The sequence below is a fragment of the Anopheles moucheti genome, chromosome X (genome assembly GCF_943734755.1).
Source record: "Anopheles moucheti chromosome X, idAnoMoucSN_F20_07, whole genome shotgun sequence".
In the NCBI taxonomy this organism is placed as follows: Eukaryota; Metazoa; Arthropoda; class Insecta; order Diptera; family Culicidae; genus Anopheles; species Anopheles moucheti.
The window spans coordinates 8,079,499-8,096,662 of NC_069142.1; the positions used below are offsets into that span (position 1 = coordinate 8,079,499).

At 45.0% G+C, this 17,164-nt stretch overlaps 1 protein-coding gene across 1 annotated transcript; it reads left to right on the forward strand.

Annotated features, from left to right (window-relative positions):
• Positions 1 to 5,328: 5,328 nt before the first annotated feature.
• On the forward strand, positions 5,329 to 9,142 carry LOC128306671 (tumor necrosis factor receptor superfamily member wengen). The gene is made up of 4 exons (XM_053044250.1): positions 5,329 to 5,775; positions 5,861 to 6,062; positions 7,418 to 7,576; positions 8,863 to 9,142. Exons 1-4 carry the CDS (start codon positions 5,362 to 5,364, stop codon positions 9,033 to 9,035), a joined length of 948 nt encoding a protein of 315 aa, XP_052900210.1. The 5' UTR covers positions 5,329 to 5,361; the 3' UTR covers positions 9,036 to 9,142.
• Positions 9,143 to 17,164: the final 8,022 nt, after the last annotated feature.

A 17,164-nucleotide genomic window follows, 5' to 3' on the forward strand; every position in this document is an offset into this window, starting at 1 on the left:
TGTAACGAGGGAAATCATGTAATAAAAGGAATCAAAACATTGTTAAAAAGGCTCGAAACTATTGTTTATATAATGATGAACATGAAGCGTTCATTAATTTATAAGCACGTCTTCCCGGACAACTACGTTAGTATTTCAATCTGATTCATTTATATAAACAGTGAACCTAATAGTTTAGCTTTGTTCTTTGTGCCTTTGTTAATAGATTTATTTAATTGTCCTACAGCAAACATGAATTCTTCACGCCTTCAATTCTACATGCCAGTACATGTTCTTTAATTAAACACAACACTGTGTTTCGTTAGCTTTATACATTAACAATGATTAAATTTATACTAAGACAAGAAGAGTACATCTGCTTCATTTATAAAAATGACGAAACGAATAGCAAAACGTAACATCAAACAAATTTCAATACCTTTCCCGCGGTTCGTCGGCAATGGAATCGGTATTCGTACGTTCGTTCGGCATGCGTGCCCCGCTCAAGTCGCTGTCTCGGTTCCCGTTCGGTTTCGGTGAGCGCGCGCGCCACAATTCGTAGCCGGGTACGGACGGCCGGTCGCGGTCAAACCCACGAGAGCAACCAAACCGAACGGATCGACAACAAAACATACCCGCGCATTGAAACGACGCGGATGTGTAAACGCCGGAACGAAAAACCGAACCCACTGCAAGCGGAAAAGCGGCCGGGTTGGGGGTGCATGCTGTGCGCGTGTTTGTGTGTAGGGGGTAGCATCCAAACAGATAGTCGGTGTGGAAAAAGGCGCAGTGTGGTGTGATTGTTTTTTTTTTAATGAATTTCTGTGCTACCAAGGCAGTCCAAGCAGGCATGATTGTTCTGATTTTTGTTGGTGGTTAAATTGGTAAAGCGAGCCCGTGTGTGTTGGCAGGATTTTTTTTGCCAGGAGTGAATTGTGTATGTGTGCGTGCGTATGTGTGTGTGTGTGAGGTTAGCCTCCAAGCAGCAGTGACGAACCCTGTTTTTGTTTTAATCGACTAGAGCTGGAGTGATTCTGGTGTGGCACGCGGAACGCAACGTAAGTGTGAGTGGGGGAAGGGTGATCTTTTTAGTGATAAAGTCGGGCAGGAACAAGTTGCGTATGGCAACGACTGAATGCACTGTCCCGGGGGATGGTAGTTGCTCACCAATCAACCAAAGATGTCAGCTCATCCCGATCGTAGAAGATCGCTAGCACTCCTCTCTCTCTCTCTCTGCTCTTCTTCGTACACGCACCGTGGAAACTGAGTGAATGAATGAGCGCACGTGTGAGGGTGGATCTCTCGAGTGAAAGATCTGGAGGACCTTCTATCCGTCAATCAAGTTACAGATCATTTCTGCACTTCAGATCACGTCATCCATCAAGCCCCCATCAAGCGATGCCCGCTCGGGCCCCAATTAATATAACCCGTGAGTTACCGTGGGTGTCTTGCGTGAGTTGCACCGTACGAGAAGCATTGTTTTTCTTGTGCGTACGATACAGCTGCAGTTGGCGGGTGTGTACGGCACAGGCAAGAGAAATAAAAACCCCCGCGCAGGAAGAGCGGAAAACAAAACACACGATGTGGCGCACACGTGCGCACGGCATCGCCCACGGGAACATGGGAAAGCACACAGGAAGTGAACAAAAGCAAAGACCCGCACCGGGCGAATGAAGAGATCGAGCGGAAGGGGAAAATGGAGACGAACGAATGGGAAAAGCAAACGGTCGCTTCCGGTTTTTGCGGTGCGGCACTCGCCATTGTTTGGCCGAAAAGGGTTCGAAGCCCCCGGAAGTTGTCGTCCGCAAGAGGCAAACGCAAAGAAGGAGCAAGCAATAAGGGATGGTGAAAGGAAAAGATCGATTGTAAGATTAGCTTGCAGGGTATGTTGTGGGGTGTAGTGGGATGGGTGCTTTTCCTTCCATTACCACGCCGGTGTGCCCGGTTCCTATTGGTTTTGGTGTTTGAATTTTCCCCGACCATAACGAGCGGTGTTTCGTTTGTTCCCGATTTTTTCCGCCCGCCAAGATGTCCTTCTGGGGCACTGGAAGTGTAGAACTGAATGGTTTCAACTTGTTACTATTGATATATACGAACGTAAAGCGTACAACTGCGCAACCAACTCTACCTCTGAAGGGCCCGGTTTGTTAGTCTTCTTCCATCGGTTGACATTTTCGATTCCGCACACGCATGTCGTTAAAAAGCTTTTTTTTTTTTCATTGGAAGAAATGCCACTTTTGGCACTGCCGGAAGTCGGTCAGGAAGGGTAACACACATCCATACGCGCGTGTATACCTTTAGGGGACGCGTGCCAGAAGCGTTCCGGCACTAACTATAATGGGTGTTGCGTGTTTAATGCGTGTGGCGTGTGTGGCGCGCGTGTTCTGGAACCGACACTTTCTTGGCCGAACAACAAAAAAAAAAAAAAAAAAATAAGGAGAAAGCAACCAAATCACAATTTCATTTGTTTCCGTATAAAGTTTTCGAATGCTCTCCTCCCCGATAAAGGCAGCGCTTCGCGGAGTTTTGTATTCCGGCACGATAAAACGCCTCCGTAGCAGGCACTCACCTGATTGCTTCGGTGAGTGTAATCGGTAAGCGCGCGAGCAAACGAAAGTTTTTCGATATGTTTGTTTGCAGTTCGAATCCCGCTCTCTTTACACGGCAGGTTGTGGTGTATGACGAGAATAGTGCCAAGCTATTTGGAGAGAAAGTGGCTTTTATAATAGCTTGATTAGATTCGCCGTAAGGGGTTAATTCACATATATGATCGGGCGTTTTGCATGTCTAGTGGTATTTGACTTAAAACTTGACACTTCATATCGCGAACTCTGTATTACAGAGTTTTCAGAGTTATCTGGGAGAGTCGGAGTTTTTTTTTGGATTCCTTCACAAGTTCTACCTTGTATGTGATCTGGTAGACAAACACTCGTCTCCATCTTCTAGTTATTGTACAGAAGGAGAAGATGACTCTTTTATTCTCTTTTTTGATTGATCTTCTTTTAAGTGACAGTCGAAACAGGTTAAAACACCAACAATATCAACTTTTTTGGGTGAATATCCAGCAGAAAAAGCTCCTTTTGAGAGCAAAATTACTTAGGTTGTATTCCTACTTTATGTACAATTGTTCAATTGCTATGTAGCTAATTGAGACTATAAAATCAATATTGTCTAAGGCAGTATTATATAATATTGTATTAGGCTGTAGACGCAGCTTGGCAATGTGCGAAAAAGATATCCCGACAAAAAAAAGGTAATGTAAACAAAATCTAAAAGGCGATAATAAAGCAAAAGGAAAACACTGCGATTGGAGATAGTTACGATGTGTAAGCAGGGCCGGGCAATTTTCCTTCACGCCCGCCGTAATTGACGGAACCGAAGTAATTGGTGGCGTCTGGTTTGCGTTCTTCCCAGCCATCCCTAGGATGCTGTGGACGGCGCAATGGAAGGTAACCACTTTCGGGCGGTTTTGTTCATGCTGCAATCGGAACAATTTGTGTGCTGCCCGGCAGAAGGTTGTGTGTGTTTCTGCCTGGTAGATGCAATATTTGCGCATTGACGTCATTCGGGGCGTCTTGTTTTATGGCGAGCGAGTAGGGAAGGCCCCCGGGGTACGAGAGCGTGCGGCCGGACCCGTTAGGGCAATAAAATCTGAGCCGCCTTTCTGACGCACTCCGGTGGTCTATTCTCGTACGCTTCGGTCGGTTTGTAGCTCCTCGTAGAACAGTGGTTAGCATCAGGAGACAATTCCCTTATGCATCCTGAGGTCCGTTCCTGCTTAAATATATCGAAAAAACAGGGTGTTTGCATGCTGTTGGCCGCTTTGTACCGGCACACATGGTCATGGCAAATGCTGGCAAAACAAACAAATGTCCACTTCCGGCCGGGAATTGTTGGCAAAACATAGCGCATTGGTTGCAGTTCGCATAAAACACAGTCGCACGACAAACCAATCCATAATAATTCAAACGCTTTATCGTGTCTTTTGCATATGGAAACGAGCAAAACGGGGGTACGGTTCTTTCCTCCCTCTGCGGAAAAATAGGAAAAGCGAACCAAGAAACACAACAAACTGCCACATTCTGTTCAGACTGGCCAGGGAAAACTTATTTATTGTACCACCTTTTCCTGCAACGAAACAATAAGCAATTGCATTGTGACAGGGCGAAACTTGGTTGGAGGGCCGTTTTTGAGCGTACCATGGCCACGGAATACGGCAGCCGTCAGTCACGCGCATTTTCGTGCAGGAAATGAGGAACAGCTATTCCCCCCCAAACGCCCAATCGCTCGGTGCCTGCCTCGTTTTGGGATCACGCAACCGGGAAGTTGCACAAATAGACAGGAAGAAATAATCAAAATAATAGCATTTTGGTTCGATTTTGTGTTTTTTTTTTATTTATTTGATAAACAATCAAGACATTAAAAAAGACAACTAAAATGATGTATTCTTGTCTAAAATGATGTAAAAATCATTTATTTCATTTTAACTTTATCCCTTAAATTGAATGGAAAGCTAATAGTTGTTTTAGTTAGTATAATTGTTATAATAAAGGCAAAACAAAACTAAGAATTCTAAAATTTATTTTTATAGACAAAAATTAAAAATGCGACTTGCTAGGAACTGGGAGCTCAGAGATCAAGAAAGTTGTGAAATTTATGAAGATATTTAAGGGTTTTTTTTATTCGAGGAATCGAATGCTCCTCAAGCAATTGAGCCAGCTTTCAACCCCAAAGAAGAAGAATTGCCTAGCAACAACGGATTAGACCACGTTGCATTTTAATTACACCCGCACACGCCCTTCCACCCAGTCGTCTGTCCCTTTTTCCCTGTCACTCTCATTCAAAGAAAAGAAAATTCTCATTCGCGAGGTTTTGTGGTGAGTTCCCGGGGATGTAATGAGCGCGAGGGTGTGGAGTGGAGTTTAATATTCTCTTACACCATCACCACCTCCTTCCATTTCCCTCATTCCCCTTCCTCCCACCATCAAATTGCGTATGGAACGTGCGTGATCGATGGCTATCGGGTGTGTGTTACTTGGGAAAGAAATAATAAACGCGTACCGGAAGTGGACACTACTCCGCCACATATGGAGTACCACAAAGTAAAGGAAGGGTAGAGACGGAACAAGAGAGAGAGAGAGAGCGAGGGAGATAGAAGCATTCATTGATTGGATTTTATTGCGACCCCCAGTATAGAAACTGTTAATGAATGAATTTCTCATGTGTCCAAACATGGCCGAGAGTGGCCATCTTTACACTACTTCCGGTGTGCGCCATCTTGACAATTATATTTTATTAGTTTTTTTTTCGTATTACAGATTACACGACCACGTGTGTTAGAGCACAAACACACAGACACCAACACATAGCCCCACACACAGAATGACACACGTGTCGGATCGGCCCGGAGTGGCACCGATGGGACGTCGACGAAGTCAACAGCGAACGTGTCGGGGCATTATACCGACCACCACGCTAGTGCTGCTCGCCATCTTGCTTCAGCTAATGGATCTCGGCGATGGGCCGGGGGGAGGAAGCGGCGGGACAATGCTGGTGGGGGCGGCTTGCGAGTCGCGCAAAAGCTGGTGGGATCCAACGATAGGCGAGTGCGTACCGTGCCGTATCTGTACGGACCATCAGGTCGTCCTGAGACCCTGCCAGGACTATATGAACACGGTTTGCGGCACGATGAAGGATCTGACCGCGGCTGATCATCGCCCTTACCCGCATCTACCGGACGGGACCGGTAATGGGATTGGACCGTTGGGCCGTACACGCGATCATCACTGGAAGGAGGTAAGATGCGTGTATATCTGGAGGCATTCTTTCGGGGCCATGTTTGTTGACTATTCGCTTTGTTTTGCGCTTTGGTGCACGGCAGGAACGTCGGAAAGAGGGCGATGGTGTGGAGGGATATCGGCGCGTAGTACCGGCCACCAGCACCGAGGAGATCCTGTGGGACTGGCAGGTAGCGTCACTGCTGCTCGCCATCATCGGGTGTTTGCTGTTCCTGCTGGCAGCAGCCTGTGTCGCCCTCAACCAGAGTCGTCAGTGGCGCCGCATCGAGAAACACTTTGACGCTGGTACGTAGATATATGTTGAAGAGATAGATTGTGAATGATGTCTAGAGTTCTAGAACTGAAAAACTGTAGAGCTTTAGAATTCTTAAACTCTAGAACTCCAGAACTCTAGAACTCTAGAACTCTAGAACTCTAGAACTCTAGAACTCTAGAACTTAAGGGTTTTAGAACTCTAGAACTCCAGAACTCTAAAACTCCAGAACTCTAGAACTCTAGAACTCTAGAACTCTTGAACTCTAGAACTTTAGAACTTAAGAACTTAAGAACTTTAGAACTCTAGAACTCTAGAACTCTAGAACTCTAGAACTCTAGAATTATAGAACTCTAGAACTCTAGAATTGGAAAACTCAAGAACTCTAGAAATATCCAAAGAGATATCTCCATGATGGCGCCATCTCTTGCTATCATCGCTGCACAACACTAGAGACAATGTCTTGATGCAATGTAAACAAAAACCTCACCCTGTAGTTTCTGCACCATCATGTCAACATACTTGGCGGGCGTTTATGAATTGCCATAAATAGGGCTAGGTGTCAACAGATTTGTGTTGACATCGGGCATAGAATGCACGCTAGCATCGTAGAATGTGCGTTGATCGTTGGGCGGACAGCCATAACGCTGTCTAAAGATGGCCTTTTTTCGCACACCTTCCCCCTTACTGGTACCAGTACCCCTCTGTCCATCCATTCGTGACGAGAGCTGCGGTGAGTGTGTTGCCAATTTGGCTCACATCTGCGTCCGCCAAAGCGAACCGGATGCGTGAGAAAATATGGGAACTGTTAAGTGAAGAAAAAAAAAGAACACACGCACACGTGCGCAAAAACGAAGTTATAATGATGGCGTAGTTATTGGTACGAGCGCATTGCTCCGCATCTCCGGAACCATGTTTGTGGGTTCGGTTTTTAATTTTAGATCGGAACATCAGCAAACCCATCCAACAACGAGAGTGCCCTGGGTTGCGCGGCTTGGGTCGTGAGGGGCGTGAGAGGGTGAGAATATGAGCAGGAAAAAAAAATGTAACAAGACAGCCATTTAATCTGTGCATCGTTGGACGTTTGTGGAATGTGCTGTATGCGAGTGGCGTTGCCATATCCTTCACCGGTATCTCGTTCCGTAAGATGCTTCCGTAACGCTGAATTGAGGTCGATTGTGAGTCTCTTTTTTTATTGCTGTTGCTTCCTTTTCGTATTGGACGCATTGCAGTGCGTTGCTTCCGGTACGGGGTTCCGGACCCCATCGCAGCTGGGGGGATTTTTTTTTTTGAGGATTTAAAAATAATCTTCCACTGCACCACTTCCGATGGGACGCCGACTGTCACTGATGCTGGTTCACTAATTCCCGGTTGATCTTTCCTGCAGATATGGAAGCATTATCCGCGCAGCTCGTTAACCATCTGGCCAGCATGCAGCACCTCGAGAGTGGACCGATCCTGCTGGAGAACTTTGATCACGGGCGGCTCCGGAGCACCAGTCACCATCCGATCGAGGTCCGGTGCGTCTATCTGGACCAGCTGCTCGGTAAGTAACTTCCACCCAAAATACCGATCCAGATTACCACAAGTTGCAACTCTTTTTTTTTTTTTTGAAGGGGAAATGTAAATATAGATGCGGCACTCGCTATTTCCACCGGTGCGAACAGACTCGCAGGTTAATTTCTTCGGAAGTGAAAACGAGTTTGTTTATGCATACTCGAATAAACCTCCAAACGATCCATTCACATGCGCCTATTCGCAGCTCATTAAGCGCAGAGCAGCAAGCGATAGAGTGTACTCTCGATTCCGCCACCTCAAGGAATTCTAGCTACCATTGCTACCATATTTGAATGGTGCGAACTCTGGTTGGTGTGTGCTGTTGTGGGTTGCATAATTTTCCTTCACGTTTGGAGCCCCATTTCCGAAGCAAATAAAAACAAATCCCGCGCCAAACCCGCAATGCGGTCATTTCCGTTTCGGCGGGTCACTGCGAATGGGGGTGATGTTCCTCCGTTTTGTGGGTTTCGCTTGTCGCGTTGCGGTTAGCATTGTTTCGTGTGTAGCTCTTAGAGAAGGGTGTGTTAAAAATAAAGCAACCGCATTTTACACGCGCGTCGTTCCGTGCCACTGTGCGCAACAAAAAAAAAACCCCAACTTCGAGCTGAATGGATGATTTGCATCTGTGTATTTATACAGCCCCGAGTGCATCTTTGTTTCTTTGGAATCCTAATAAAACCGTGGCCTGTGCAACATGCAGTGCCCCCTTTTGCCATATGCAATCATCACCCTGCCGCGCTATATATCATCGTTTTGCTCCCTCTACTAGGCCAAAGTAGTCGTAAAATGCGTTTCGGGTGGTTGTTTTCGTGTTTGAGCACACTTCTTGGAAGCGTTTTGCGATGCCGGGGCCATTTTCGACCAGCTTTTTCGACAGCGTACGCCAGATGAATTGTTGATATGCATTAATATTGCTGGTTGAAGAGGGGAGGACGTGTTTGGGAAGGGTGGGAGGGTTGGCAACCCCGGGTTGGCAAGAGGAGTGAATCTTGGTAGATGGGAGTAATGGGTTGTTTGCTTTAAATGTGTCGGTATTGCTTAGCAACCGCCGTTGACGTTGATGAGGTGCTGACAAGAGCTCCGTCATCATCCGTTCCGCCGAGAACTACTCAATTCTTGCCGTGGCCGGATCGCGGCGCGCAATACGGTTGCCGGCACAGGGTTCTACACCCCCAGACCTATCTACCAATAATGGCATCTTCACAACTTCCATCCATATCTTCTCTGGTTTTCTTATATCTATGTCGTTTCCCTTTCTGCTTCTTCACCATTTAGACGAGAAATGTGCGCAGAAGGCGCTCAGCGTCCAGCCGGCGGCCGGCAATCTATACATCGAGGAGACGATCGATACACCCCGCATCCAGCCATCAGTACCGTCGAACCCTGTCCGATCACCAGCAACACCGCCGGTCACCTTCCCACCGATCTCCCCGATTCGGCACTACTGAAATGTGCCGGATGTTGCGGCGAAACCGAGCGGATTCGTAACCGGACGTGGAATGTGACACCGGAATTTGGGGGAAGAGCACCAACGCGCCGGTGGGCACCGTAACTATTAAGCGGGGGGGGAAAGGTCTTAGAAGATAAGTACCACATACGAATGCGAATTTGTCGATGAGAATAGGTTATGAGGTGGAAGCGCCACACTGCGTTGAAGTATGGTGGTTGCGTGCCTTAAGCTAACAATTATTTAAACTGTACAAAGCTACGACGCAGTTGCGCCTCCTTCCCGATGAAGCTGTCGATTTTAGGTCGCGCGAGTAGAACGAGAACGCAACAGGGCAGGAAGTTAACCCATAATGGGTAACTGGTAGCGTAGAAGAGCAAGCAAAGAGAACTATGAAGGAAGATTTCGGTAATAGATACATTATAGGACAAGATGTGCCTTTAAGTGCTAGTGTATATACATATATGAAACAAAACCTACCCCTTAACACAGCTTACACCGCACACAGCCCCTACACAGTGCAAGCAAGTGTTTTGGCATGTGTGTTTGTGTAGGTGTTTGTCGAAATGTATTGCGAAAATGGGGGACGCAACAGTGCCTCTTGTTGTAACTCCCGCACGTAACGCCTCGTCGTAACGATGGCAAGCGTTACTTTTTTGTTCGCGCTAGTAATAAGCCATAAATAAGCAGTTGCCTTAAAGTACATGAGAGAAGCAGGCAAGAGGGAAGGGAAACGTGCCATGAGGTGTTATGGACGTGGAGGTAGTTTAGAGACATGGTGCAGGCACAGTATATGGGCACGTACGTGCGTCCTTTCTTTATAATGCTTTAAGTCCCGAAATGCGTATCACGATTCGCTTATCGCCCATAAGGAAAGGAGAGAGAGAGAGAGAGAGAGAGAGAGAGAGAGAGAGAGAGAGAGAGAGAAGGGAGAGAAGTACCACGTTGCGCTTGTGATGTTTAGCTGGAAACCTCTCTATCTCCACATCATTATCATTTTCTCATTGTACAACCACAACCACAACACGCAAAGCACAAAATCAAACGCATCGGAATGTGTGTTTGCTACTCCTAAAGCGTCCTACACCCCATCTCCTTCTATCTACCGCGATGGTGGAGTTAGTTTGGCAGAGTCGTCGTATAGGCGGTCATCTTTAATCTAGATTTGGTCATGGTTTGCGCATCACTTCAACAGTGCTGCCTGTTTCGCACGGTGGAAGCAGTTGCAGTCCCATCTGCATGTACCATCTGCCTGGGAACGCAACGCCACCCCATCGGACGATCGGTGCTGCAGTCCCCAAACTGGACCACTGGTTGTCAATGGCAGACGCAACTCTGGTCCCTCCCCTCGTCACTCGGCTCATTGTAAAGCGTCAAACGTCAGCTTCAAATGCTTGCAATGTACGTGCGCGGCATGGTTAATCTGGGTTTTGTACGAGTGGAGTCACCGGAGGTGACACTTGTCCAAAATCTTGTCGCTGTTTTTGGGGTTGCCACCGTCCGTAAAGAGTGTACGGCTCAACAACGGCACGTTTGAGGTAGCAGCGTGTCTGATGCTATTGCGTTTGGTGTCTACTTGCACAAATGGTACGAGGTTCGGCCCCAGGTGCGTTGGAAGCCGTGACGTCTTCGTGACTGTTTCACATGCTAAAATTTGTACTGGATTTCAATGCTGGAATGTACTGTTCTAGATGCTTGAATTCCTTGGATCTTTTCGACCTATTGCTTTGTTGCCCACCAGTAATGGTACACGAGGGACCGACCTTCTTTGATGTTATTGGAGAGGAGATTACAGAAAAACAAACAGATCCCGACGATACCCCAGACAGCGAGACTCCTCGGGATGGGTTGTTGTTTCGCTTTTGAGTTTCGATTTTGACAGCTTGTGGGATGGCATGGCGTGAAACAGGTGAACCCCAGGCGTCCAAAGGGTCAGGGTCGCTGCTCAGTGTTGGTGAACGAATGTCAGCAGGGGGGAGGGGAAGAAAAGGGTCTCATCTGCTCGTAAATAGTGCCGGCCGAGTAGTTTGGCAAGCGATCAACTTAACGCCCAGGTCCGAAGGCAAGAATCGAACGATCGGTGCGTGAATTATTACGGTCCTTGGCAAACGGTGTGAGTGCAGTTTCGAAGATTCGGAAGATGGCAGCTGTACTGTCTTCGTACGAAAGGTTTTTTTTTTCTGCTGTTGTGTCGACGGGGACGCGTCGTTGCAGGAGGAGCGCCGAAGTGCGGAGGTTTATTTTCGTGTGCACGGGCTGATCTCATCTCAGCGCTGCACACGCAACTGGAGGTCCACAGTGAGGGGTGAACACTTGTGTACGTTCCTCGCGATCTTCTTCAGGCTTGCCTCAGAGTTCAAACAGACATAAACACACCAATCTGTTGTGTCTTCCAAATTCGTATTCCGTTGTGAGTGGAATAAGGGTGGTTAACAGATGAACGCTCTCTCTCTCTCTCTCTCTCTCTCTCTCTCTCTCTCTCTCTCTCTCTCTCTCTCTCTCTCTCTCTCTCTCTCTCCTTTTCTCTATCTCTTCTTAACGCTCGAAAAACGACTCAAGCATATATGTAAAGATGATGGTTTTCACTGCTACACAGCATACGTGCACACACACAAGCGCTTTTCCTCAACAGTCCGATAAAGTACGCAGCATCTGGTTTCCGGGAATGTAAATTATGCGCCCGTGCTGAGATTGAATTTCACCGGCATGACGATAACCCAACAAGGAGAACCAACAACAACGCCCCGAAAAAGAATACCCATCTTAAATTTATAACGGCTTGCAAGCATGCATCGCATAGAAGCGAATGCGGTTGTATGCAAAAGACTCGTTACTGCACTGCTTCTACGAACATGCTTGAATTTTCACCAGTTAAAAAAATACACAAGGGGAAAAAAAACTCCAACACCCATTAGCAGAATAGTGAAGGCTTGATATTTCCCCCTATAAAAACACCAACGGGCGTGAAAATCGATTGCTTGTATGCAACTTGCACGCCAAAGACGGGTAAAAATTTGAATACGAATGTATTAAGACTAGAGCGACTAACATTGCTGCAGTGGAGGGTGCTTCAAAAATGGAGTCGCTAATAGAAAACACGTATCTAGCACGGTCTAACCAGCGATCTATTCTGTTTGTTTCTTTGGCTTTGCGCTTATTGCTTGAGATGCGAACAGAACAAAAGCGGAATACTATAAATTGTATGAATTCGATTAAATACTCTATCTGTACACGGCGATATTTGTTTGGAAATAAATAAATATATTGCAATAGAGGTAGAGACACGATTTATTGCTAACCGAAACATTAGTTGTAATTCTTGGTATGTTTAAAAATTTTCTCTTCAATACAAGTTATCAAGTCTCTGAACTGTCTTAAGGAACTTTAAGATCAATCTCTTCTAGTAATACATTATAGAGATTTAGTTAGGTATCTAAGAAGGATAACGCTATGATCTCTAAGGGGATGAAATACGAATTCTAATCTATTGAACAAAGTTACAGATTTCGAAAAATCGCTAGCAGTGCTGATAATAAATTCATGTGTAAAAACTCCTTATTTAAGACGTGGAAATCTTAAAAATATGCATCCCAGACAACCTCACTACGACCACAGAGTCTGATTAGGGTCGTAGAATTTTCATTTGTTCTACACTACGACTTTGCGGTCGTAAAAGCAGATTGGTTCCAAATCGTGCTATTTTATATCATGCCAACAGAGAATAAATGAGAATAAAAAAAGAAACTTTTCAAATGACTGGAAAACTTTCAATATTTAACTGTTTCGTTCTTAAAAGTTTTCACAAATTTCGTTCAATTGCCGAAGACTCGCAATTCAACGAAAGATGCTTTGCCAAGTTTCGCATTGCCATTTGACATTCCAACATGTGCTTCGATTCATATGAAATGATAGTGATTTGAGTTGTTAATGGGTTTAATTTGGATTTGTTTGTGGTTTGTACGATTTATTTTGTAATTGTGATTTGATGTCAACCTTGTGAATTGAATGAAAGTGAAATGTCTAAAGAAAACTACGCGCAGTACCTAAAAAAAAGTGGTGTTTTGTACCGACGAAAGCGACTCCTGGACGAAATCAGAAATGAAGATATAAGTCAAACTGCCGCAGAGCTAACATTTAACCAAACTGACGAGACAAACTGGTTTGTTTTATTGTCTATTATTTAGTCTATTGGGTAAAATTCACTGCAACACTGCATTCGTTCTTCGTTTCAGGTGTAGTGAAACCAGGTTGTGACACAGCAGAAGAGCTTGTTGGCAATGCATCGTTCATCGATGAGGAGGAAGATAACGCTGTTCCTAGTGTCTCCAGCGATGATTTTGTCATCTTGTATTCCGCCATCTTGTCCGCCATCTTGGCCGCCATCTTGTCCGCCATCTTGTCCGCCATAATATGCTGGAATGTTTTCATGATTAATTTAATCAAAAACTAATTAAAAATGTGTTATGACACTATATTCCGATTTAAAATACATGTAGAAATATCTATAACATTTCTTAAGTTGATATTTTTATAATAATCATTGAGATATCATTAATATTTCAAAAGTTCGTTGCTTTAAATATTAGTAAATAGATTCATTCAGATGCAACACAACACAACATTTAATTATAAACCAACGAAAGAAAAAACCATTAAACAGAACGCAGAAGATGTTTAGTTATTTACTTTATTGAATCTTTATGAATCTTTAATGAGAAATAATTTTGGCGTGGTTTCTATGATTTTCACGTCTAAAATAAAAAGCTTTTTACAGATGAAATTATTATTAGCAGAAAGGTAGTTTAGTACTGGCCTATTGGAAACCAACCGAACCTCAGAAGTTTGTTTTTTTTTTAATATTATTTAATTACGAAAATCCACTTGACAGCTAACACCTCTTACTTGTTCAAAGGTAGGGCATTTGAGCTTAATGCTGATGCTTTACAGGATGCTGTACAGCAATCTACGAATTACACCAAACAATCAGGACCTCACTCACCTACTGACCCAATTTCGACACCGGCATCTTGGTGAATCAATAGTGGAAGTGCAAATACGACACCAATAAAATGGTCGGAAGTGTGCAAAGAACACGAATCCGAGAAGGGAGCGACATTTTACCGACAAAGATAAACGTCAAGCGCAAACAAACTTGTACGTCATTGGCGCCGTTGTTTGTTTCCCATCAATACTTCCGGGTTTCGGCTTCGTGTGTGTGTGTGTGTGATTTTTGGAGGAAAAGTTTGAATCTCCAACCGCGTTCCAACGCTATCGTGCCATTTATCTTGATTGGAAGATGGAAAACTCGTTCCAAAAATCGGTACGGGAAAACCCCATTTTTGGGTACTCCGGCGTTTTCTCATGGGAACTTAAGTGGAGTTTTGCTTATTGTACGTGTGTCGGTGTGTGTGTAAAACATTGGTGTGATGATCCTCCTTCCACTCCTTCATACCCTTTTACTCTGTATTTGAGGGGTTGTGGTTACGGAATTAAATTATTTCACTATTTCGATTACGGAACAATTTTGAATAAATTTCATGCAAGGGTGAGTTGGGGAACTTTTATTTTTGGTGGTTGCTAAACTCATTCCCATTTCTAGCGTAACCTCCTGAACACGTCGTAAAGGTAAGCAGACAGTTCCGAAGCGCTTCCTTTAGACTTTCCTTAGAAAACCGGTTGGGGGCGGATAAAGTTTGACCATTTCGTTTCGAGCATTGCTTCGGAGTTGGCGCGCGGTGAGGGTTGTTGTGTTTGGTCAAAATAATAAATTGATCCCCTGAGAACGTAAAAGGGAATGGGCCCGGAGAAACCATCCGAACCTCCGCGCCGCACTCGTTTTCCATTTTCCCCAATCAAGGAGTAATTACCAACGGGAATGAAAAGCACTTTTACCCCGTCCGGATGGTTGTAAAGGGTTGGAAGCGTAGGCTATGTTGGGAATGTGACGGTTCAACGCACGGATTCCCGTTTGACCGCAATGGCATCGCGACTTCTTGACCACTTTTAAGCTCTTCCTAAAGGCGTCTTCCATTCCAGCAAACGGATAACAGGGTGAAAGTTTTCCATCCACCCCTGCGGGAGAAGGGTTGGAACGGGTGCCAAAAAAAAAGGCGCGCCATCTGGCGCCGAGTCTCACCTACGTGAGTACTTACGATGGGTCCGCTTTGCCGAAAACTACGAAAGATGCTCGGGCTAAGGATAACGCACACTCCATCGCGCAAAGGAAACGAAACCCTTTCGGGCACGGTGGATGGTGGTGGCCATGTGGGATAGGGAAGTAAATCTTGAGAAGATTTATAATGACATTAAAAGTGTTTTATGGCCGTGTTAGGTGTGAGGATGAAGGATAGGACGGTGTGTGTAGGTGAGCACGGGAAGCTGTTGGGGCTCTGGTTTTCTTCACACACGCAACCGAACCTGACAGGCGGCTCTGTGCCTTAAACGCCGGTAGGATTGTCGGTGGTGGAAAAACGCCTAGCTCGTACCTCATCTTCTCGTTCATGAACTGCTTGAACCGCAACCCCTAAGATAGGCAAACGAACCGAAGAAATTGGTTGACATCTTCATCGACTCTGCCAGAGCAACTGTCACGACACTAACCATTCGCATCAATACATTAGCACTGGAACCAGCAGAGTTTCTGAGCGCTTGTCAATATGTCATACAGTTGGGAATATTTTATCACGAGCATGAGGTTAAGACATTAACTTCATGAAGCGTTTTCCTTAGCTGTTTTTAATCAAAAGAAAGAAATAAATGGAAAAAATATTAACACATCCTCTTAATAATATAATTTAATTCTACGTATTGCATAACTTTAGGCGCTTTAAAAAGTATAAACAAGTAACACTACCTCTCACCCGCAGTAAACAGCATCTCGGTCTGGTTGCGTATTTATAAAGCTTCTCGTGCGCAATGTAATGTTTTGTTTCTTTTCCCCTTTTCTTTACATCTGTTTGCTTTGTTGTGATGAATGGTGGTTGCATCGCTGGTGTGCGCACTGGATTGTCACGAGCATTTGTTGCATTTTTAATCATAAGAGTGTTTACTTGCCTTCGCAGGAAGATAAGGATGTGGCATACGGAGTGAAGAGACCTGCTAGAGTTTTCGTTTAAACGGTGTGTAGAAGTTAGATTTACGCTAAGAGATTTCTTTTGAGTTGGGCGTGTAAATATACGGGAGGATCAAGAGGGTTACAACTGTTTCAGCCGCGTACAGACATACTAAAATGTGTATAAAGCACTAGCTTTACACTGTACAGCTCCATATATTGTGGGTCGTTGACTAGTTTGATTGCTACAATCTGAAGTTTACTAAAATAAATATACATCCCCTAAATGTATGCAATATATATAGCCAAGAATAATTTTTACCTTATTGCATACCTTTAGGCGTTTATCAATAAGAATTAAATGATTTAGAAGCAGAAATTTTCGTTTAAAGACATATTATACTTTTAAAATTCGTATCGTTCATTTAATTTCTTTTTTTATTTCTATTTCATTTACGGAAAATTTAACAGCAAGGGTTTAACGTTTTCAAAACACTGTGAAATGTGTAAGAAAAAGGGAAAACCAGAACTATTTGCAATGATTTGTGAACTATGCGAGGTGCAGATACCGGTCGACTGTACCGGCACTGCTTGCGGCCATCGGAAAAGCAAACGCTTTTTGCACGCTACATACACGAGCGCGCGCGCGTGGAAAATGTAACCGCGGGAAATACGAGAAATACCATCACACAAATCATCCCGATAGCAGACGAACGTTTCGTTGTGGCTGGCGAAGAATTCGAATTTAACGGAAAATCTCCCTTGCATCCCGTCTGCAGAACGGGGGGTAGTAATGGGTGATGCGGGTACGGGTGGGTGGATTGGCAACCGATGCGAGGAAAAGCACCGGAAAAACGCAACAATCTATAACCCACCGTACCATGGGTAGACCGGTGACCAGCGTGTATAAACCAGCAAGCGAAACGGTACAAGGTAAATTGAGTTATCGTATGGGCAATTAATTTTCTTCTCTTCATCCCCTTTTCCCCACGACCGGTCACCGGCCCTTTCCATCCGGCCAAAATGGCGATGGACTGGTGAACCTGGGCGACGAGTCGAGAATGAGCATTTTTTCCAAT